Source organism: Trichoplusia ni, chromosome 5 (assembly GCF_003590095.1).
Source record: "Trichoplusia ni isolate ovarian cell line Hi5 chromosome 5, tn1, whole genome shotgun sequence".
Lineage (NCBI taxonomy): Eukaryota > Metazoa > Arthropoda > Insecta > Lepidoptera > Noctuidae > Trichoplusia > Trichoplusia ni.
The window spans coordinates 12,073,009-12,092,660 of record NC_039482.1 but is presented as its reverse complement, the minus strand read 5'-3'; the positions used below and the strand labels follow the sequence as shown (position 1 = coordinate 12,092,660).

Sequence of the window (19,652 nt, the reverse complement as noted above, 5' to 3'; positions counted from 1 at the left end):
GTACGAAAGGTGTACGTTGTAGCATATGTGGTAGTTTTTTTTATTGCCAACATAAATTTGTTTCTTTTGAATATGAATATAAATAATTACTTTAAAATTAAATAAACACTTAAAAAAAAATAAGTCTCCATCCTTTTTACTGACACATGATCGGTTCCGGTTCGGATCAAATATTAAACTTGTTCACCATATTCGATTTAAAATTCGATTACAATTTTCCAACCCATTTTTAGTATAAATGAAGTAGAAGTAGATGATGAGTTTACATATTTGAGACACAAATATTAATAGCTTCACCACACATTTGCCAACCAACTTTAATTTTCATCTTCTTTTAGACTGTTTGGTGTGCCACCTGGTGTCGAAGTCTTAAACCACCAGTAGGATGTTGGTTTCCTCAACATGTTGTCTTTAACCGCTAAATACTTTGTATCATGTTGCTGAATTCAAAATATACTAATAAAATAACCTTAGCATTCTCCTTAGGCTGCTCAGCATCAGTAGCAGGCGCGGGAGCGGGCGCGGGCGCGACGGGCGCCATCAGCTGCTGCATGTAGCGGAGGCACGGCAGCGCCACCTGCTGCAGCGCGAACTGATGCGCTGTGTGACAGTTCAAGACTACTACTCATATAGACGCTGCCCAACTCAAATAGAACACGCAAAGTAACGGGTACAAGCGGATAGTTAACAATACTAAAAATGACGTTATAGTAAAGAAAAGTTTAAGACAAAAGAGGTAAAAATACATTAGAAGTTTACTTGTAACATTAATAAAACCACTAAAGAAAAAAATGAAATATATAATAAAAACTACTGAAGTAAAGGACCACAATAAACTATTAATTATACTTACAGTTAGGAGAAGACGAATTAATACCAGGGATACTGGCTAAGGCTTCTTCCTTCAAGATAGTGTTGGCTGCAGGCGTAATGCCTGCCACTTCTGTTAGTTGTGGGCAACACCTTATAAAAAAATTACCATCAAAAACATATACGGTTGAACATATCCTCCTGTTTTAGAAGTCATTTATTAATCATTCTGTAATATATATAATAAGATTGGTATACGTACCAGACCCACAGTTTTACAATGCATCGAAGTCTGGCTTCCCAACATTCGACAGAATCTTGAACTTTCACGAGAGAGCCAAGAAGCAATACTAATGGGCGCACCTGAAACAAAATATACTCATAAGCCTGTGTTCTAATGTGAACCTTATAGAAATACAGTTAGAATTGATTTTCTTTTACTTACAGAGTTATTATGATCTTGAGATGCAGCGTGTCCCATAAGAGACAGAGTGATACGTTGAGACAATAAGTTGCATAGATGTTCAGTCGCCGGCAGATTATCGCGAGTTACCAGACAGATCAGGGCGCGGACTTCCTCTTGGCACTGTAATAATGACTTTGATTAATTATCTGATATAAATATTATTAGACGAATTAAGTAATAATAATGATTAAAGTTAACTTGTGACGCAGGTGGTGAACGTCGACCGGGTGAGGCACCAAAGCTTCTTAAAAATAAATAAGAATGGTTTGCAATAAGAATTTGATTAAAAAAAATATTAGATGAAATGAATAGTAGTGGTGGCTAGTACAGCGTGTACTAGTAAGTGATGTGTCCCGAGATTCCATTAGAGTGTTTACCTGCGGCGTGCCGCGGTGCAGGTTGTGCTGCACGAGCTCCTGCACGAGCCCGAAGCGGCACAGGCGCGCGCGGTGCTCCGCCTGCGACGCCAGCGCGCGCAGCAGCGTCTGGCAGTGCTCCGCGCACGACAGCGCGCAGCCGTAGCAGCCGCCGCCCGACTCTGTGCGGGGGAAACAAACAAATAGGAGAAATGGTTTTTAGAAAATTCGTTGCGAGCTATTTAAGCATAAGTATGAGGGAAGGAAGGATACTCATAATTGACAAGACTGAAAATGAAAAGTCTACAATGATAAACTTTTTAGAAGTTGTGATTATAAACTAACATTTTTAAATAGACAAGGCTCCTTTAAGTAGATCCCTCGAAAATTAAGGAAGTCAACTAACCTTTAGTAACATCGCCATCATAATTCTGCAACAATCCAGCGTACACTGGCAAAGTATCGCCCTTGGTTAGTTCGCTCTGAGATCTATCGAACGCAACCAGTTCCTTCCTGCAGAAAAAAACATACGAATTTAAATGTGAAATAACATGAGTATACAAGCGCGTGTGCTATTCACTGTATTTATGAATACTAACACTACCTAGAGTACGTATGGACCATTTGGCGAAGCAGATTCAAATGTAGTTACCGGCACGGATCTTGAGCGCTGACCTTAACCTGCGCAGAAGTGATTTTTTGGGTCCTTTTTGCGGTATCAAGTGAGGCGCGGGCGGACTAAAGTGCAGTGATTGGCCCGCAGCGCATCGCGTCATAGCCTTCACTCATTCGTTGAATTTCGTTCTTTGCTGCAGTTGCATGCACCTCAAGACGGCTCGAGTTTGGCGTTTTATTTGGTCATGAGTGTACGATGTGCAAAGCGATCCCCACTCTTCCACCGAGCGCTCAAGATCCGTGCCGGTAAGTATACGTATAGCCAAGATACATACATATAGCGTGTTCGATTCTTACCTGCAAGCCAGAACCTTCTGTATGATCTTGGAGAGGTCCTCGAAGTGTCCTTTACTGTCGACGCAGTACTTGTGCGCGAGGGTTTGTATCACGCGGTTGATCTGAGCGCCGCTGAACGACGTGTTACTAGCGTTGCTGTTCTCATCGCCCGTGCGACCTTCTAGGCGATGTTCGCTGATCTTGTGGAGGAGAGACTGGGAAGAAAAATTGTTGATGTTTTAATTGCTTCGCTGTGTTAACTAGAAGAGTTTAAACACAGGACACTCGTTGCCATTGAAAAAACTAATTGGTGAGCCGGACTGTGCACTATGGAAAGCCTGCTTTAAAAGCTTATAATAATCGCAATTGTGATCATAAAGATAATTTTATCATCTTCTATATGATAAAAACGTAAATAAATAAGTAACAGTTATAAGCAAACACTTTACGTTTCACTATACATTTAAATCGAGTGATGGTAGATTAACGTGTTTAACAGTATATTCACTAGTGACGGCTACCTGTAAAAAATATACACAACACACTAAAGAAATCAGTTTGCAATACATACCTCCAACACAGGCTTGTTGGCAACAAGCTGTCTATAAACGCGGTCGGCCTTATCTAACAACGCGCCGATAGTCTGCACCATCTTCTTCCGTTCTTCATCATTCTCTATAGTATCGACCGCGCAACAAGGCCGCGCTGTTAACGTGTAGTCGAACTTCGCGTACTTGCAGAACCCGCAAGCGTGGCATAGGAAGGGATCCTTCTCGTCGTAGTTTATAGCACTGGAAATGATAATTAAATTGTATTTCGGACTGCAGGTAATGAAAAAGAAACTTTATTACTAGAAGTGACGTTCGACTTTCAATTGTGCTGTATTGAAAATTTGAATTGAAAAGCAACTTTATTTAAAAGCACTACGATCGATTTAATATTTTTTTACTACATGTATTGTAATCGTACGTACCGACACTTGTGGCATTGGAAGACGTTTTCTCCACAGTTGGTGCAGACGCCAGGGTTGGCAGGCACGGATTGAGAGCAACGAGGGCATTGCAGAGACTCACCTAAAACATAAATGTAACTTCAGAATTTCACAACATAGAGCATTTGGGAGTTAACAATCCACCTGTATACGGTGTACACGATGATCTTTGCCGTATTACATACCAGTAGCCTGTTGATTTTCGTAGAAGTCGGCATATTCCATCATGAGATTACAGGCGACGATCGGCAGAGGGAAGTCGACACGCACTTCGGATTGTCCAGACTGGAGCTGAACGCGCTTAGCTTTGTGCCACATGCCTGTATAAATTTAGTGAAGAAATATAGTTTAGTGTACTTTTTATAGTGGAAAGTTAACTGTGAATATCGAGCAAATTATTGACATAAAGGCTGAGGCCAGACCAGAGTAATTTTGTGAGTCGTGAGTAGCAAAATTTTGGTCGTAGAAATTCTGCTGCATTCGGTTTCACATAAGAGTCCTATTTGATTCACACGGCGACGCATAATAAGTTGTCCCGCGCATTATTCGAGCCGAATAGAGTTCGCTGGGCTGTGTGGAGCTGTCCTAGCATCAGTCTTTCACTATTAAGCGGATTTACCCAGAATCTTTTCCTGGCATTATCTTCTTCGCCTTCTACATATTATGCTTCACAAATACACGAAAATTTCAACGGTTCCATTGCACGACTGAATAAAATGCACTCGTTTGGCAGCCCAACAGAATAACTCTCGGGCAGATTTTCTATAAACAAAATTCTGCGACTCAAAAAGATACGTTCGTTTGGGCTCTCACAAAAAATATAATTATGTAAAATTTCAAAATTTGTATGTACTACTCAGATAGTCTGACCGGAAACGATTAATTTTTTTCGAAGGAAAAACATGTCTGTACTTCCAACAACAAAGCTAAATTCTTACCAGGTCTATTCTTAAGCTCCTGCACAGCTTGCACGGTCCTATTGTTGTAATAGAAGTTGATGGTGCGCACCATCTTGCTTCGCTTGATGTCACTGATACGGAGGTTGATGCGACTGATCATGTGACTGTTGACCAGCTTCACGATCTGAGTGGTCGTCGTGAACTTCGAGTCGATCTGTGCGCGGTAGTGGGTTTAACTTCTTATTTAGTTGGGTTTTAGTAATTACTCAAGTATAATGGTAGAGTATTGAGGTTGAATGATGTTAAGACTGTTAAGGTATGTCAGTGGAAAGTTGAAATTGAAGGACAGTTCCTATTTGGACTTTTGCGATCATCTACAAATAATGAGTCAAGATAAACATCTACTTAAAAACATGAAAGTTGGCTCTTTAAAATTATTTATCGTTAGATTAATAAGATTTTTTATATAGCCTGTTATAGATCCCTCCGCTGGGCAAAGGCCTCCCCCTTTCTCTTCCAAATCTCTCTATCCTTTGCAATTTTCAGCCACGGCAGAAGATATATATCATAGAAAAGGTCTAATAAGATACGATAGACTTGTATCGGTCATCCATAATTATGTACGAACGTAACCAACTGACTCATAAGTATGAATACAATCTAAACCAACCTTTATAGTGGGTAACTTGATGGTCGCCATCGGGACTTCGGGGTTGTTGCAGACTAGACAAGGCTCGGACTCCAGGTAGTACCCGTCCAGCTCCACGTAGGAGCCGAGAGCCGCGTACAATGCTGCGTTGCCGTGCGACGAGAGAAGCTGGTTCTGGTTGCGGAGTAGTTCTACAGCGCTGCCTACGTATTTCTATTGGAAAAAAATATTTTGGTAACAAACAATACAATATTGATTTTATAAAATTCAACTCAACATTCAGTTTGTCGAAAACTTCTTGTAAAAGTAGTCTCTCATAATTTTGTGTCGTAAATTATCTATGGTTTTTAGATACTGCTACATGTTTCACTTTTCCATCACTCTATGTGAGAACTACATTTAGCAATTCTATAATAATAACTGTGACATAAAACCTATTATCCCTATAAGTTAAATAATATCGTCTAAAACATACCTCTGTATCGATGTTAGGCGTCTTGAGCGTAAAGTATCCAAGCAAGTCGACAAACTGAGCAGCCTTGCGTCCGTACTGCGGCAAAGTCGGCCAGATGCCCCACAGTAGCGAGACCAACATTGATTGGTCGGTTTGAGAAGAGTTGCTAGAACAAAAAGAGGATTAATATCGACTTCTTTATACAAATCTCTATACTTCTGTATACAAATGTAAAGAAACTTACTTGTAGATAGCGAGTAGCAAAGCATGAGCTTGCCAGCGAACGGCTGTCGAGTTGGTCTCTAATAGGAATGCCTTGATAAACATCTTCAGCTCATCTTGGGGCACCTGGAACCAACATCATAATGCATTTTAAATAATCCAATAGAAAATATATTTTTAAACAACGTTAGTTAAATGTACGATGTATATTTTAAACATACCTGTTTCAAAATTTGTTGAACGAGTGGTGCAACCCTCTGTTCCTGGAATTTAGACCCATCCGATGCGAATGCGTCGTTTTCAGCGCTCCGCTCGCGTTCTGGCCAGTCCGCAGAGTTTTGCTACGAAAACAAACATTTTGTCAGGATTGTTAATATGTCGATTGTGATATGATTATATGGCGTTTTAATCATGTAAACATCAGAGTTCTTTACAACCGTGCTCTATAAAAATATCACATAGCACCGGTTCTGTTTCAGGTCTTTACGCTTGTCCGCTTATAGGTATTGGTTTATTTGGCAACCTTTATCTGGATAAGCTTCGGTGCAAATAGTTAAGCTTGCCATCAATGCCCACTCTACCAAGAGCGTAACGACAAGGAAGTAGTCTAGTTAGTATAAAAAGGAAGAAAATGGCCGTGGTGTAGTCAGGTCTCACAGCACTATCTACTTTAATATACTTTTACAGATCTCCTTATTAATTTCAGCGTATGTATGTAGTCGTACCTTGTTCTCGTTCCTGGCGGCGTGGTGTGGCGGCGCGCAGAGTGCGGCCTGCAGCAACTGCAGCACAGTGGGCGCCACGTGCGGGTGTACCCCCCTGGCGACGGAGACCAGCCAGGGCAGGACCTCGCGGCGTTCCTGCACGCACGTGTGCTGCCAGTTGCCTGTACGAGCGCTCACTATTTCTGCACAAGCCTGTTTACAATACGTAACAAATTCAAATATAGAAGTTATAACCACTAAGAGTAGATTAACTTTTAATTTTTAGCTTGTAGCAATAAATAAAAACAGTTTTTCTCAGCCTCTATTTCATAGTTCGAAAGGCAAGTCAAGGTTTAAATAAAATCTGCATTCAAGATTCGAAAACTAGAAATGGCACAGCATTTGATCACAACATAAATGCTTTACAGTTTAATTTGTCTGGATTTGATGCGGAGGGCGGAGGACTAAATGGTGTGGCGTAACTTAGGGAAGCCTACGTCCAGGAGAGGAACGAGGTAGGCCGAGTTGATTGATAAAGGTGAAATTTTAATTCTTTAAATCTACCCTGTACCTATAGGAAATCAGTTAAGGTTACCTTCAAATGATCCATCAGCTGTACAAGGTTATCGTAGGCGGGGTCAGTTGCGAGCAAGGCCCGCGCCGTGCTCAGGTGCGTGTCGAGTGCGTGCACGTCACGCAGCTGGCGGTAACGCTCGCGAGTACCACACAGTAGGAGCAAGAGTTTTCGTACTTGTTTCCTGTGAAATAGAGTTCCATTTACATTACCATTCTTTGCATTAGTCATTTATAAAATTAATTCTAAAAGGCTACCGAGACCATCCATCATTTTCGATAAAAAATATAGTTGATTTGTAAAACTCGAACTCGTTTTACCGCATATGCATGTGGTTTCTAAGGATTGTTAAATATTCACGACTTTGGACTTGTTGGGTCAGACTTTTATTTTCTTTTTTGTTCAACATATGTTGTCAGCTTTAAGCGGATTCCAAACAGTCAAAGCAAACATTTGTGTCAAACATACTTGATTTTCTTAATTTATAGATCTAAAATTGCGAGTGTTACCTTAGCGGTGTCTGCTGGTTCATCATATACTTGCAGAGTAGCGTGCGCCAGCGTTGACCGAAGTGCGCCGGGTCGCAGTGCTTGTATATCTGACAAGGCAGTCTCAACGCCATCTCCATTAGCAGTTGAGGGTAGTTGTCAAAGACGTCCAATGCGTGACCTGGTAGTTTAAATAAGGTTACAGGAGTCGCCATCACATACAGCAATAATAAAGTAGTGGAATTTAAAATGCGGGACTTAACTTATAAAAATAAACATATTGATACTTCGATATTGTAAGTGATATAATAAAATATGTAATAATATTATGGTCCTGGTTGGGATTGGAAACCACGACCACCGGTTTAGCAGTCAGGGTCACTAACTACGAGACCAACACGCCAGACAAAAAATGAGAAAGCATTACGTATAGTTTATATTTGGTATAATAAATTGTGTGCTCCTAATACTTACTCTTAACATATTCCTTGACAAAGAACGGTTGCATGTCGGGTAAGGGCTGTGGAGGCTGTGGCTTCAGCAGTTGTTGAGCAGGTGTAGCTGTACCAGTACCTAAATATATATGACACATCAGTCCAATATTACAGTTGTTAAAGAAAATAGCTATTAATATGAAATACATCCATTTATAGCAAATTTATTATGTTATGTTTTAAAAGTAATGTGTTTTTTTAATATAAATATTAAAAATTCATTTATATTAAAATTATAAATAATTGTGTTTTTAAAAATCGTCTCTAACTGCACGTGGCATAACACATTGCACACAAGTTTAAGGTCTAAAAATATCCTGTAGGCATTATTTAGGGTTTATAGTATCGCGGCAGCCAGCTATATCCAAGATCAATATAGACATGCTTGCCAAAATAAGTACATAATTTTACAGTGGGTCAATAGTGACCGCAGTTTTATAATTTGTTTGTTGAGTCTTTTAGGTAACCAAGTAAAACCCACGGTGCGCGATGTGTCGTAGGTTTAATCCCCGCGTTTAAGTCGTGGTTTTGGGCATGTCACTTGAATGTTTGTAAAACTCCCGGACTACCTAGACATCATCATCTCAGCCTATAGCTGGCCATTGCCGGACACAGGCTTCTCCGTTCGTCCTTCCGTCCAGTGCGACCCCTGTAAATACCTAGTGAGGGAGTTTGAAAAGAAGAGATGATACAGGTTATCCATACCCGAGGTCTTGTTCTCCCAGTAGGGCAGCAGCGCGGCCAGCACGGCGTAGCAGTGCGCGGGCGCGCCGGCCCGCACGAGCGCGGCGGCCGCCAGCCGCGACACGTGCGCCGCGCACGCGCCGCCCGACGACTCCGCGCCGCGCCCCGCGCTGCCGCTGCCGGAGGTCTTCCAGCGGGCCATCAGCACGCCTGTACCACAAGTGTACTTAAAATAAGGAAATCATGTAGAGAACGGATATCTTACCTGTTTAAATAACAATATAATAGCGAAATAACATTACTTTTTACGAGCTTCAATTTTGTTCATACACCAAACGATTCGTCACATTTGGGAATTCGTAGATGTCAAGCCTTTTCTCATGAGAGTGATATATTTCTATGAACATAGACTGTCAAATGCAACTTCATATAAAATTACAAAATAAAATGATGACAGTAATGTACTTACTAAGCAACCTCATGATGACCAACTGCAGCTCCCTTCTGTTCGTCCTCTCCTCTATAGCGGGCGGGTTCTCATCACCCTGCACATCAAACGCGGACACCAACAGTTCCAACCTCATAATAGCAAGCTGTAACTCGCGTCTGTCTGTTCGATCTTCTGGGTTCTCCTCGCTTTGGATGTCCAGCTCTGATACGAGGAGTTCTAGTAACCGGTCTAGGACTGTACGGTCACCTTCTACGCTGGAGTCCAGATCACCAGCAAGCATTAGGACCACCTGGCAAAGAAGGAAAATCAATCAAGGACTGTTTAATTTACTAAGCCGTTTTCCGCTATTGCACCAAATAATTTTTCAAATATGAATGACAATACAAAGAGAGGAATTGAATATATTCTCGATTTTAGCAATGAAAAACCATACATTGCCATTTTCTAATAGGCTCTTTTTATGATCACATTTCTTTTATAAGAATATGCTCCCAGTAAGAGGCGGATGCAGTTCGCCGTCTGTGCCCTGAACGGCAGTTCAGGTTTACATAGTAAGAGTCTGACACTACGACGCCTTACCAAAAACGTGTCTAGTTCCTTAACGTATATAGGTAGTCTAGCTAACAAGATAACCTACCTGGACAAACGGTATAGCCCTGACTCCAGGCAGGTACCGCAGCGAGGGCAGCGCGTCGAGCGCGGCCGACAACAGCGACAGCCGCAACGCGTGCAGCTTGCGAGTCTCGCTCTCAGCTTCCATTGTGCGAGATGTGGACGCGACGGGCTGGTTGGACGATGTTGATGGACCAGCTAGAATATAGGCACTTGTTAGATGGCTTCTTAGTTTTAGGTAAAGTTATAGAAGTGTGAGAAAAGAAAGTATGTTGAAGATATGTGAGTATGTAGAAAATGTTTAGGCCAATGATTTTTATGTAATGATATTCGATGGAAAAAAAAACGTTCTTAAAAAATCGCAAAGGGTAAATAGAAGTGGGAACAGGTATGTAAAATGGTTATAAGAACATTTTAATAAAGAACTACAAGGCACAAACGCTGACTAGCAAGACTATGAAATTCTAATAAGGCTCATACAAAATGCAGCAGCGATTACATAATAACAAAATGATTCATGCCTTAAACTGTTGTCTACACAGAAATAGATTAGTGTTACACAAAAATAAGTCTTATTTCAATAATAAAACGGTATTAGTTTACTAGCCTGTAATAACAACAGGCGCTGCGATGATATTGGAAGCAGGCATCGTCCCCGCGGACGGAGCCGACACCATTTCTCCTAGAACATTATATACCATTGTAATGCACATACATTATCTACGCAATCTCTACTTTGTAGCATAATAATAATTGTGCTTCATGCATCAAATTTTGACTTATATTGCAAATCGATTTATGCAAAAATAACTCTCGGACACTAGGTACTATTTTCGTCTTTACTTTGAAAAAATACCCACTATTTTGGCGCCGCGGAGCTCTTGTTACATGCTCCATATTACCCATGAATGACTTTAAGTCTGTTTCCTAGCTTAAAAGCTTCAAAACATGCATCACAGCATGATGAAGTTGCTCAAATTTACATTATATTCTATTCTCATGCTGTTTATGTGTATTATGTAATACCGTATGCGCTGCTTCTGCCAGAAACGCCTCCGATACTATCAGCGCCGGATCCACCGGATTCCGAGCCGGCAGAGCCGGGAGCTTCCGCCGGTGAAGTGCGGAGAGTGCTGCCATCTGTTGCCGCAGTGCTGCCCTCGTCATCCGAACTAAATATAAATGAATTTTATAAAGAAATGCTTTATAGACTTTTGAAAACAAAAACGGCGGACATTAACTTTTGTGTAGCGGGGGGTTTCACAAACATTCAAGTGCACAAAGACACCCTGACTCAGGACAAGCATATGTGGATTAAACAAACGATTGTCCTAGACGGGCATCAAACCCGCGAGACGACGCGCCCAATGGGTTTGGCGTGGTGATCTCTAGCACTCGGCTATTTGTCACTCTAAAGCTTTAGTTTAGTGAATCATACACAACAGCCTAAATTATATAAGGAAGATGTCGTATACATACCCTGGCGGCGAGGCAGTAGCATCGCTGAAGCCGGGCGCGGGCGGCGGCGGGGCAGAGGGCGCGGCGGGGGCTCGGCGCGGCTGCTCTTGTAGAGACAGTGCTATCGCTAACTCTACCATCGTTTCGTCGTCGGCATCGGGAGGAATGTCCAGTAAGGCGTCTAAACCTGTTGGTAAATGGTTATGGAGTGGTAATATCTATACCTTACTGTGTTTAATGTTTAATCGATCCATATACAGGAAGATAAAAACATTTCATCAATAAAATCATATTTATAAAAAAAAAACATTAAAAAAAAAATTGTATTAAGTCACATTGTTATCAAAATCGGACAAAGCCTTTCCTCCCAATTTTTTGCAGTAGTTTAACATTAAATCTTGAACGTATCTACGTGACATATTAACTTCATACTCCAAATTTATTTTTCAAACAGGCATAGAAACTCACCGCCATCAGGAGCCAGCAACACCATAGGCTCGAGCGAGTCATCAACATCCATGAACTGGTTCTCCTGGTGTTCGTCACGGTTGGCGCTCAAGTCAGACTCGGACACTACGGCCTCGGTGATCGAGCTGGTGGGCTGAGCTGTGGTCACTGAGGAGCCAGCGCCTAGGAAGATTTTACGTGTTTGAATATTCCGAAATATTTTCTTCAACAGTTAGATCGAAGAATATTTTAGAAAGTTTGAAGAATGTTACGTTTTTGTTGCGATATTCACTCAAGACCCAATATCCTCTAGCATGCAGGAAAAAAAGTTTGTCGCGCTGGATAAGAAACTTCAAAGGTTAACTTTCCCAAGTTAGGCAAGTTTCATCAATATATGCAAGACGAAAAACAAAGGCCTAAATATAACATTAAAGTCTAAAAAAAAACAAAAACATTGGTTTATGCAAGCGTATTTATCGGGATCAGGAACGCTCATGATTAAGGAGTTCGGTTGAGTCCAAAACTAGTCTGGCCGTCCCGATAAATACGCGTGAGTAAACAATTTGTATCACTAAAGTATCAACCTCCTTATTTTAAACAAATAACTCAAAACACGATCAATATAATATATTTACCTGTTCCAGGAGTATTTGGTGGAGATGGAATATATACGCGACGCCGCTTCACCCTCGGTCTGAGCACTCTCATCAGCGCAGCTTTAGCGCCGAAGCTTATGCTCTGGTCTTCAGCCAGCAGCAGAGATAGGTAGATTTGGTTGCCGAATTCAATCTGTCAATATTTTAGTTTATCAAATTACGTGTTTAACACAACAGTTTGCACCAAACCTTTGGGAAGTCATATGTTAGAAATTAAAAGGAAAATGTCTACAACTCAAATCAATTAATTTTAATGCACAATGTTTTACAAGTTCAATCTTACTTTTAAGTTAAGTTTAAGGAGCCTTAAACTAGGATCCGAAGCTTACTGAGTTTTTCACTCTACTTTTTCCACTTTATCTGTTTGGATAATTGACCACACATTTGTAAACCAAACATTATCTTTTGTGGATAGCAATGACCGAAGAACTGTACCATTGCTACTGGATGATACCCTAAAGATCTACTTACAAAAGCAGTATAGACTTACGCATTCAGGCTCGGCATGCAGCTGGAACGCATGCACGGTATCGGCGAGAGCGTGCATCGTGTGTTCAGGGTGTCGCAGTCCGTACGACAGTATGCCGGGAGGCTGCGCGGTGGACGACCGACACGCGGCCAGGCGCCACAGCACGCTGGTCAGTAACGCGCATAAGTGCGGCTCTTTTTCCTTTTCGTCTTGGTTCTCTCCCTTCCAGAAGATTGACCAATCGCCTACAGGCAAAAAAAAATAAAGGTTTTACAAAATGAAATGCCGCTAATCCTATTCATTTCAATTAATGAGAAATCATAATTGAAGTATTGTTAAGAAAGTCTTTCAAGAGTATTAAAATTTTATTTTGGTTTTCCCATAAATTAGGCCCAATATTTCATCAAAACAAATCAATTGGAATTCTAAAAATTGATTCTTAAGATTAAGTAACTTACCGTTAGCAGGTCTTTGCGGTGTCGGAGCACTATATTTGACAAGATGGTTGGGTCTCGCGACTGCTACGCCGCGAGCTAGCAATACCAGTCGGAAGTACGCTTCGGGATCTATGTTGTGAGGATCCGCTGTGTCACGCAGCTCACGTAGAGATGTGCACACGTATTTGAGGATGGCTTGATCCTGTACACAAAATTTTAGATGGTAAAATTAAAAACGAATATGTAACACAACATGAAAGTTAAAACTTAAAAAATCACTAGTGGTTGATTTGAATTTCCTTGAGTTAGGAACAAGTGGAAAATGACAACCGATTTCATTACTGCAAGGCAGCTACTGGACTAGGTAGTCGCGACCAGTGCCCGGGCCGTAATAAGCAGATTTATAGATCGTATAGGTCGTGCATAAGCTTTTTGCTCAATACACATAGCGTAACAAGAGCTGACCTTGTACTGGTGGTAGTGCGTGTGATGCAGCGCGCGCAGCAGACACTGCGCCCGCGCGTGCAGGTGCGGCGGCGCGGGCGCGCACAGCAGGCGCCGCGCGGGCTCGGCCGCGGCCTGCGCTCCCGCCGCGGCCGCCCCCGCGCCCAGCTCCAGCGCCTCCAGCGCCGCGCACGCCAGCCGCTCCAGGGGACTCGGCTTCCAAGCACCGCCGTTACCCTCACCCTCCTATACACCATACAATGGACATGGAATTAAATGAACACTACTGACGATTGAGCTTCTGACTAATTTCTATCTAGACTTACCTGAGCAACTTTGCTAGACGAAGGGCACGCTGAGGGATCCTCGTTGTCTTCAGGCCATCCGAATTGCTCCTTATTCTTTCCATATACCTGTGAAACCCGATTAAAGTAGAATTAACAACGAATAGTATTCAAAATGAGGTCTCAACTTAAACATAAAACGGAAAATTTTCTTACATGGAGGTAAAATTGACATGAGAATTTCATGGCACAACTTACCTTAACAGAGTCAACCATGGTAACACCATCAGGGTCTTGTGAGGGTCCGAAGTTGATGACCAGCTTCTTGTCCGACTGCAGCGACTCCTCACGAGTCAGTGGTATATCGAACCAGCGGTTGCGCACAACTATTGTCTGAATCGATCTACCGTACACCTGTCGGGATTAGTCATAAAATTAGCAACGGGAAACGAGACAAGATTGCAAGAAATAGACAAAGACGTTGTAGACATTACGGTTCAATATTAATTTCAGGACTTCTCAAGAAGTACAGACACGTCTCTGTGAAAAGAGACGCTGTATTAAAGAAAGGGGCCATATCTAGTGTTTACTTACTTCAACAAAGGACGGAGTTCTAGCGACTTCTTGGCTTCCAAGAAGCACTCTTATGCCGCAAATAACCATGTTCGGATCCGAGTTGATGACTTCCATTGTAAATCCACTCATCTTTGTTGACACCACATATAGCCCTAATGGTAAAGAAAATTGCAAATCAAATCAATGCCCACTGCGGGCTGCTTATTGCTGGCCTTGCAGTGTTTTCAGGAATATATTTTGTAGAAGAAACTTACCCGTTGTATTAAGTCGATGTTTTATCTGAGCAGTGTTGTACACTTGCAACAGATCGTTACCGCCAAACTCAATATCGTTCATCGCAACGCAGTGCTCGAAGAAATCGATCGGGAATTGTGGTGCTCCATTAGCATTAGATTTGGTCACCACCTATGAAACGTAACGGCATGAAAAAAAACAATATATTTAAACCGCAGGACTTATTAGTGGAGAGAGAGAAGGGTATAAGCCTTTGTACAGCTCTGGGAACGGCACAGAATAACAAAAAATAAAAAAAATTGCGACATACAGAATAATGACAGCCTAGGAAAAACCTAAGTAAATCTAAATTCCTGCAAATAACCCCCGAAGCAAAAAGCGGGGTGTTATAGATTTTACGTGTCTGTCTGTCTGTTTCATCGTACTTCCAAACGAATTGAGCGATTTCAATTAAGTTTGTATTATGAATTATATGGGAGTTTTATTAGATATGTTTGATGAAAATCGTTCGAGTGGTTGAAAATTGTGGCTGCAAAAGTTTTTAAGTGTCGAGAGTAATTATACTTGTTATGTAATGTACTAACCTGCTGAGCCTTTCCTTTGGCATGATGCGTGAGTAACCTAGGCCTCCTTCTGGGTGCGTGCGTGGGCTGTATGGCAGGCGACAGCCAGTACCCAGTGTGTTCGCCGCTGGCGGCATACATGCGCAAGCTGCCGTCCTCGCAGAGCAAGATCAAGGTACTCTTCTGTTCGCCGCCGCCGCCGCACCAGTGACGGACGGCTACCATGTCTGTTATCTTAGCTTTGGCTGGTACCACCTGTAAAATATATTACTTTAGGATTTTGTTAGGTGTAGATTTGCCTCATGAAAGTTTACACGTGTGTAGATAAGGTGTTTCAAATCATCCGTAAACATTAGTTGTTTCTTGACACCAAGTGCGTTTGCAATTGGCATTCAATCTGCCGAAAGTTTTTACCATAGATATCCCGCGTATAAAACGATGCACAACCATATAAAAATCGACCTTAACCAAACAACATAAAGTCGTAATCACCTTAATCTCTTGCACGAATATGTTGGTAGGCGTCAACATCAACACAACAGGATTGTTAGAGGCCTGCATGACGGCAGTCACGAGGCCGGGATGTCCGGGCACCTCAGCCCATTGACACAGGGACTGGACTCCGCCCTGCTTGCCGCCGCCACGCCCACCGCCTTCCTTCTGAGTCGATGACGTCGACAGAGTAATCATGGCCGTACCTGGAGGCAAGGTGTTATTTCAAGCTATTCATTGTCTGGACCGCTATCTAGATTGCGGGTTCGAACGTACATAGGACATGAAAAAGTGTGATCTTTTATGCCTAGGTTACACATTTCTTTTACTTGTCTACTTCAAGTGACTTTCTTTTGACAATATGACTTGAAGTTTTTGTGAAATTTTTGAATGTGAAATGCACTACTCAGCTACGTGACTTAGGTTCAGGAGAAACTGATATAAAAATGATCTAAAGAAGACTCATTCAAAAACGCAAATTAAAGAATAAATACATACCTTTAAGGCTTTCTTCCACAGTGTTAAGCGGAGCAAGGAAACTCTTTCCTTGCGCATACGAGAAGAACAACATTTTGAGTGTATGCGAATAGTAAATGGACACACCACCGCCGCCCACCAAACCCGCAACATCCTTCGGAGAGAAAGAAATCCATCGAGTATTTGGGTAAAATGCAAAGAACTAAAAAATAATATATTTGACAACAAAGAGCCAATTGGGATATTTAGTTGCTACAGAATTTTGAACTCTAATGCCAATATATATGCGGGGAATGGAGCGACGAAGAGGTATCAACAAAAAGGTAGGCCATCCACGTTATTGCATGAATCAAAAGCTAGTATATTCATGACGCATGCTTGTTGCTTATGTGATTCATATAAAATGGGTAGTTTCGTCTTTCGCCGCTCTCAAACCCCTGATGGTTACATTATGGACGGTGGCATGCACTACAAGCATATAACATTCGCACTGCGGTTAGCTACAATCCCGCTGTGCTTGTAATTATGCAAGAAAAGTTCAACCTAAAACAGATAATACACCAGACAGCCTGATTAAGTTCAATTATAAACAAATGAGCGAGGCTGTTCAGTACATTGTCTGCAAACAACAGAACAAAAACTTGGGTCTTTTTATCAAGATTTTTATTCAAATTATCACCTTAATTATATGAATAAAGATGATAACAAGTACTTGATTTCAAAGACGTAATTTACAAAACCGGTTACCGCAACTTGCCTGTATCTCCGGGTGGTCAACCTGAAGGATGTTGGTGACGTAGTAGGCGCAGCGCGAGTCCTCCAGCTTCTTGCTTATCGGCTTCCAGTAGATGTGGCCGTTCGGGCTCATGCATAGCGTGTGCATAATACCAGCCTGGTTCACAAAGGTTATATCGGAAATTTCAATAAACATAGAAACTTACCTGTATTTCCGGATGGAGCACCTCTAGCGTGTTGGTGACGTAGAACGTGCCTAGAGTGGCGCGTGACTCTTCGCTCATCGGCTGCCAGTATATATGGCCGGCCGAGCTCATGCATAGCATGTGCATGACGCCGTCTTGGTTCACGAACGTTACATCGCGGACCTGACAAAGATAACGTTATTACAGTATTTAAGTTGGCTCCCACTATACCTTCATTATATGATTATTGCAAACCAAACCCAACATCATAAGAAAACAACTAATACGTTTACCTTTCCGCTCGGTACAAGGAAGTGATGCATGGGATTGTTAAGATCCTTGCTCAAGTCGTAGATCTTAACGAAGTCAGATGTGACGAGTGCAAGTTGTGTCTGTGATCCAGGCAGCCATATTGCCTTGATGACGTAATTGTTGCCTTCCAAACCAGTGTTGAGAACTAGATGATCGGCTACGGCACCTATGAGAAAAATAAATGAAATTACAACTGTAAAGAATCCTACTAATATTATAAACGCGAAAGTTTGTACGTATGGTTGTATGGATTGTTCCTTTTTAGAAATAACTAATAAACGGATCTAAACGAGACTTAGTAAACAGATACGTTATAACACTTATAACCAGAATTTACACATAGCATCTTTTTTGTATGTTATGTTCCCGTGGGATCATTTTCGTAATGTAGCTGACGAGCACACTACAGCTAGTGTATCATATAAAAATGAACAAGTACTATACATAGATGATATAACATTTTCCTATGGTTTAACCTTCTTCACGCAATTTAAATCTTAACTTCACATCAATGTTATATACAATTTATTTGTTAATAACTTACCCCCACTGTTGAAAGTCAGCACGTGGCACTCCTTCAGTCCACACACTGCGAGTAGATCTTCATTCCACGGGTTGCCGCTCAGGCTGAGCACCATGAACGGTATGGGAGCGGACGACAAACGCGTCAGCGTCAGCTTGTGTTTAGAAGAATCGGCTTGTTTTAGTAGAGCCGATAACTGTAGCACCGTAATTTTTCCTGTAATAATGATTAAAATTAATAATCCATTCAGAGTCGACTTACACAATATTAATAGTCGCTTTATTCACTAGTATCATACTAAGCTCAAGGTTAAGCTTCTGACTAAGCATGAAATTAAATAGTTTGTTTTTCAAAAAGGATTAATGTTCTTTTTTAACTCGTCATTTCCTAGCTGGCTGAGGATGATCATCAAAACCCAGGGGTCACCTCTTTAAGTTAACACAATGTAGTGTTTTGATAATGAGTAAACAGACGCAGTTTATTTCTTAGAGTGACCCTTGGAAGAAACGAACTGCTTTCCATCTTCCTTCTTTTTGAGTGATAACTAAATCATTCAATTACACAATTACAGATACTTCAAGACACGTATTACATTCTCTGCTCCTACCTTTCTCATGCGACACAGCGAGATGTTGCCGGCGGCCCTGCGGCGAGGCGAGGCAGCACATGGCCACGCGGCGCAGCTTGTGCGCGGACATCAGCTGACGGATTGTCTGACCGGTCTCGCCGGTGTACGACATGCGGACGTTCTCGAAGGCGCCTTCTTGAGAACCTGGGGTTAAACGAGGTTGTATTATTAACTTTTATATATTATGATGGCATAAACAAATTAATATCAGCTGTTTATATGCGCGATACTTGGTCAAGTGATATTTTAAATTGTCTTTTATTGTCTCTGCATTTCGTATGCTGCATAATGGCAAAAACAATAATACATAAATAAGACTTTTTCTGCTGTCGCCCTTCAATTTGGCTGAATGTTTAGACGGCGTATAGAATTGGTCAATATCACTAGTTAAGTTTAAAACACGTACCAAGTGTAGGCAGCATAAGATTATCCGTGTGCGTGAACTTCTTCTCCCCCAGATGCAGCTGCGCGAGCGCCCGCTGCGCGCGGCCGTGGGCGCCGGTGGGCGCGGCGCGCTCGCAGGCGGCGCGCACGGGGCCCGCCAGCGCCTCCAGCAGGCGCCGGACACGCTCCATGCACGTGCCCCAGCCCGCGTACGCCGACAGGTATTGCTTGCAGCCTGAACACAATATAAATCAATAGTATATAAACACCCCTCTGTCTTCTCCCAGCTATGTATCCCACATGGTGGCGGGGTCAGCTTTCCTATTTTTCCTTCTCCACTTCGTTCTATTTTTAACGTCGTTCTCGGACAACTCCTTCAATACTATATAAACTCATATTTATTTAAAGTTACATGACCTATAATTAGTTCATAATTTGTGTAGAAACTATAGATTGCCATCGACATATGGCAGGATAAAACGGAGAACGCGGTTCTACTGACAAGCATAGGATCTGTATATTCCTTGGTGCCGAAACACTACA

The 19,652-nt window shown here is 41.9% G+C and overlaps 1 protein-coding gene across 1 annotated transcript in view; it reads right to left on the bottom strand.

Annotated features, from left to right (window-relative positions):
- The window catches only part of LOC113494523 (protein purity of essence), a 45,850-nt gene that overhangs the window by 10,212 nt on the left and 15,986 nt on the right, over positions 1-19,652 (bottom strand). Inside the window, exons 36-77 of the mRNA XM_026872904.1 lie at positions 19,132-19,344; positions 18,705-18,869; positions 18,119-18,313; positions 17,556-17,740; positions 17,284-17,445; positions 16,364-16,496; positions 15,866-16,071; positions 15,395-15,628; positions 14,831-14,981; positions 14,595-14,728; positions 14,259-14,414; positions 14,043-14,129; positions 13,738-13,962; positions 13,294-13,474; positions 12,857-13,080; positions 12,346-12,499; positions 11,732-11,893; positions 11,285-11,450; positions 10,832-10,977; positions 10,413-10,487; positions 9,831-10,003; positions 9,212-9,482; positions 8,764-8,952; positions 8,039-8,137; positions 7,586-7,745; positions 7,098-7,260; positions 6,524-6,715; positions 6,020-6,139; positions 5,821-5,924; positions 5,598-5,742; positions 5,144-5,335; positions 4,513-4,687; positions 3,760-3,894; positions 3,557-3,656; positions 3,155-3,374; positions 2,605-2,798; positions 2,039-2,145; positions 1,654-1,814; positions 1,256-1,396; positions 1,073-1,173; positions 854-963; positions 470-618 (exon numbers count right to left, since the gene is read on the bottom strand). Of these exons, the coding sequence (XP_026728705.1) occupies positions 470-618; positions 854-963; positions 1,073-1,173; positions 1,256-1,396; positions 1,654-1,814; positions 2,039-2,145; positions 2,605-2,798; positions 3,155-3,374; positions 3,557-3,656; positions 3,760-3,894; positions 4,513-4,687; positions 5,144-5,335; positions 5,598-5,742; positions 5,821-5,924; positions 6,020-6,139; positions 6,524-6,715; positions 7,098-7,260; positions 7,586-7,745; positions 8,039-8,137; positions 8,764-8,952; positions 9,212-9,482; positions 9,831-10,003; positions 10,413-10,487; positions 10,832-10,977; positions 11,285-11,450; positions 11,732-11,893; positions 12,346-12,499; positions 12,857-13,080; positions 13,294-13,474; positions 13,738-13,962; positions 14,043-14,129; positions 14,259-14,414; positions 14,595-14,728; positions 14,831-14,981; positions 15,395-15,628; positions 15,866-16,071; positions 16,364-16,496; positions 17,284-17,445; positions 17,556-17,740; positions 18,119-18,313; positions 18,705-18,869; positions 19,132-19,344 (6,755 nt within the window). The remainder of the gene's footprint in view (positions 1-469; positions 619-853; positions 964-1,072; positions 1,174-1,255; positions 1,397-1,653; positions 1,815-2,038; positions 2,146-2,604; positions 2,799-3,154; positions 3,375-3,556; positions 3,657-3,759; positions 3,895-4,512; positions 4,688-5,143; positions 5,336-5,597; positions 5,743-5,820; positions 5,925-6,019; positions 6,140-6,523; positions 6,716-7,097; positions 7,261-7,585; positions 7,746-8,038; positions 8,138-8,763; positions 8,953-9,211; positions 9,483-9,830; positions 10,004-10,412; positions 10,488-10,831; positions 10,978-11,284; positions 11,451-11,731; positions 11,894-12,345; positions 12,500-12,856; positions 13,081-13,293; positions 13,475-13,737; positions 13,963-14,042; positions 14,130-14,258; positions 14,415-14,594; positions 14,729-14,830; positions 14,982-15,394; positions 15,629-15,865; positions 16,072-16,363; positions 16,497-17,283; positions 17,446-17,555; positions 17,741-18,118; positions 18,314-18,704; positions 18,870-19,131; positions 19,345-19,652) is intronic.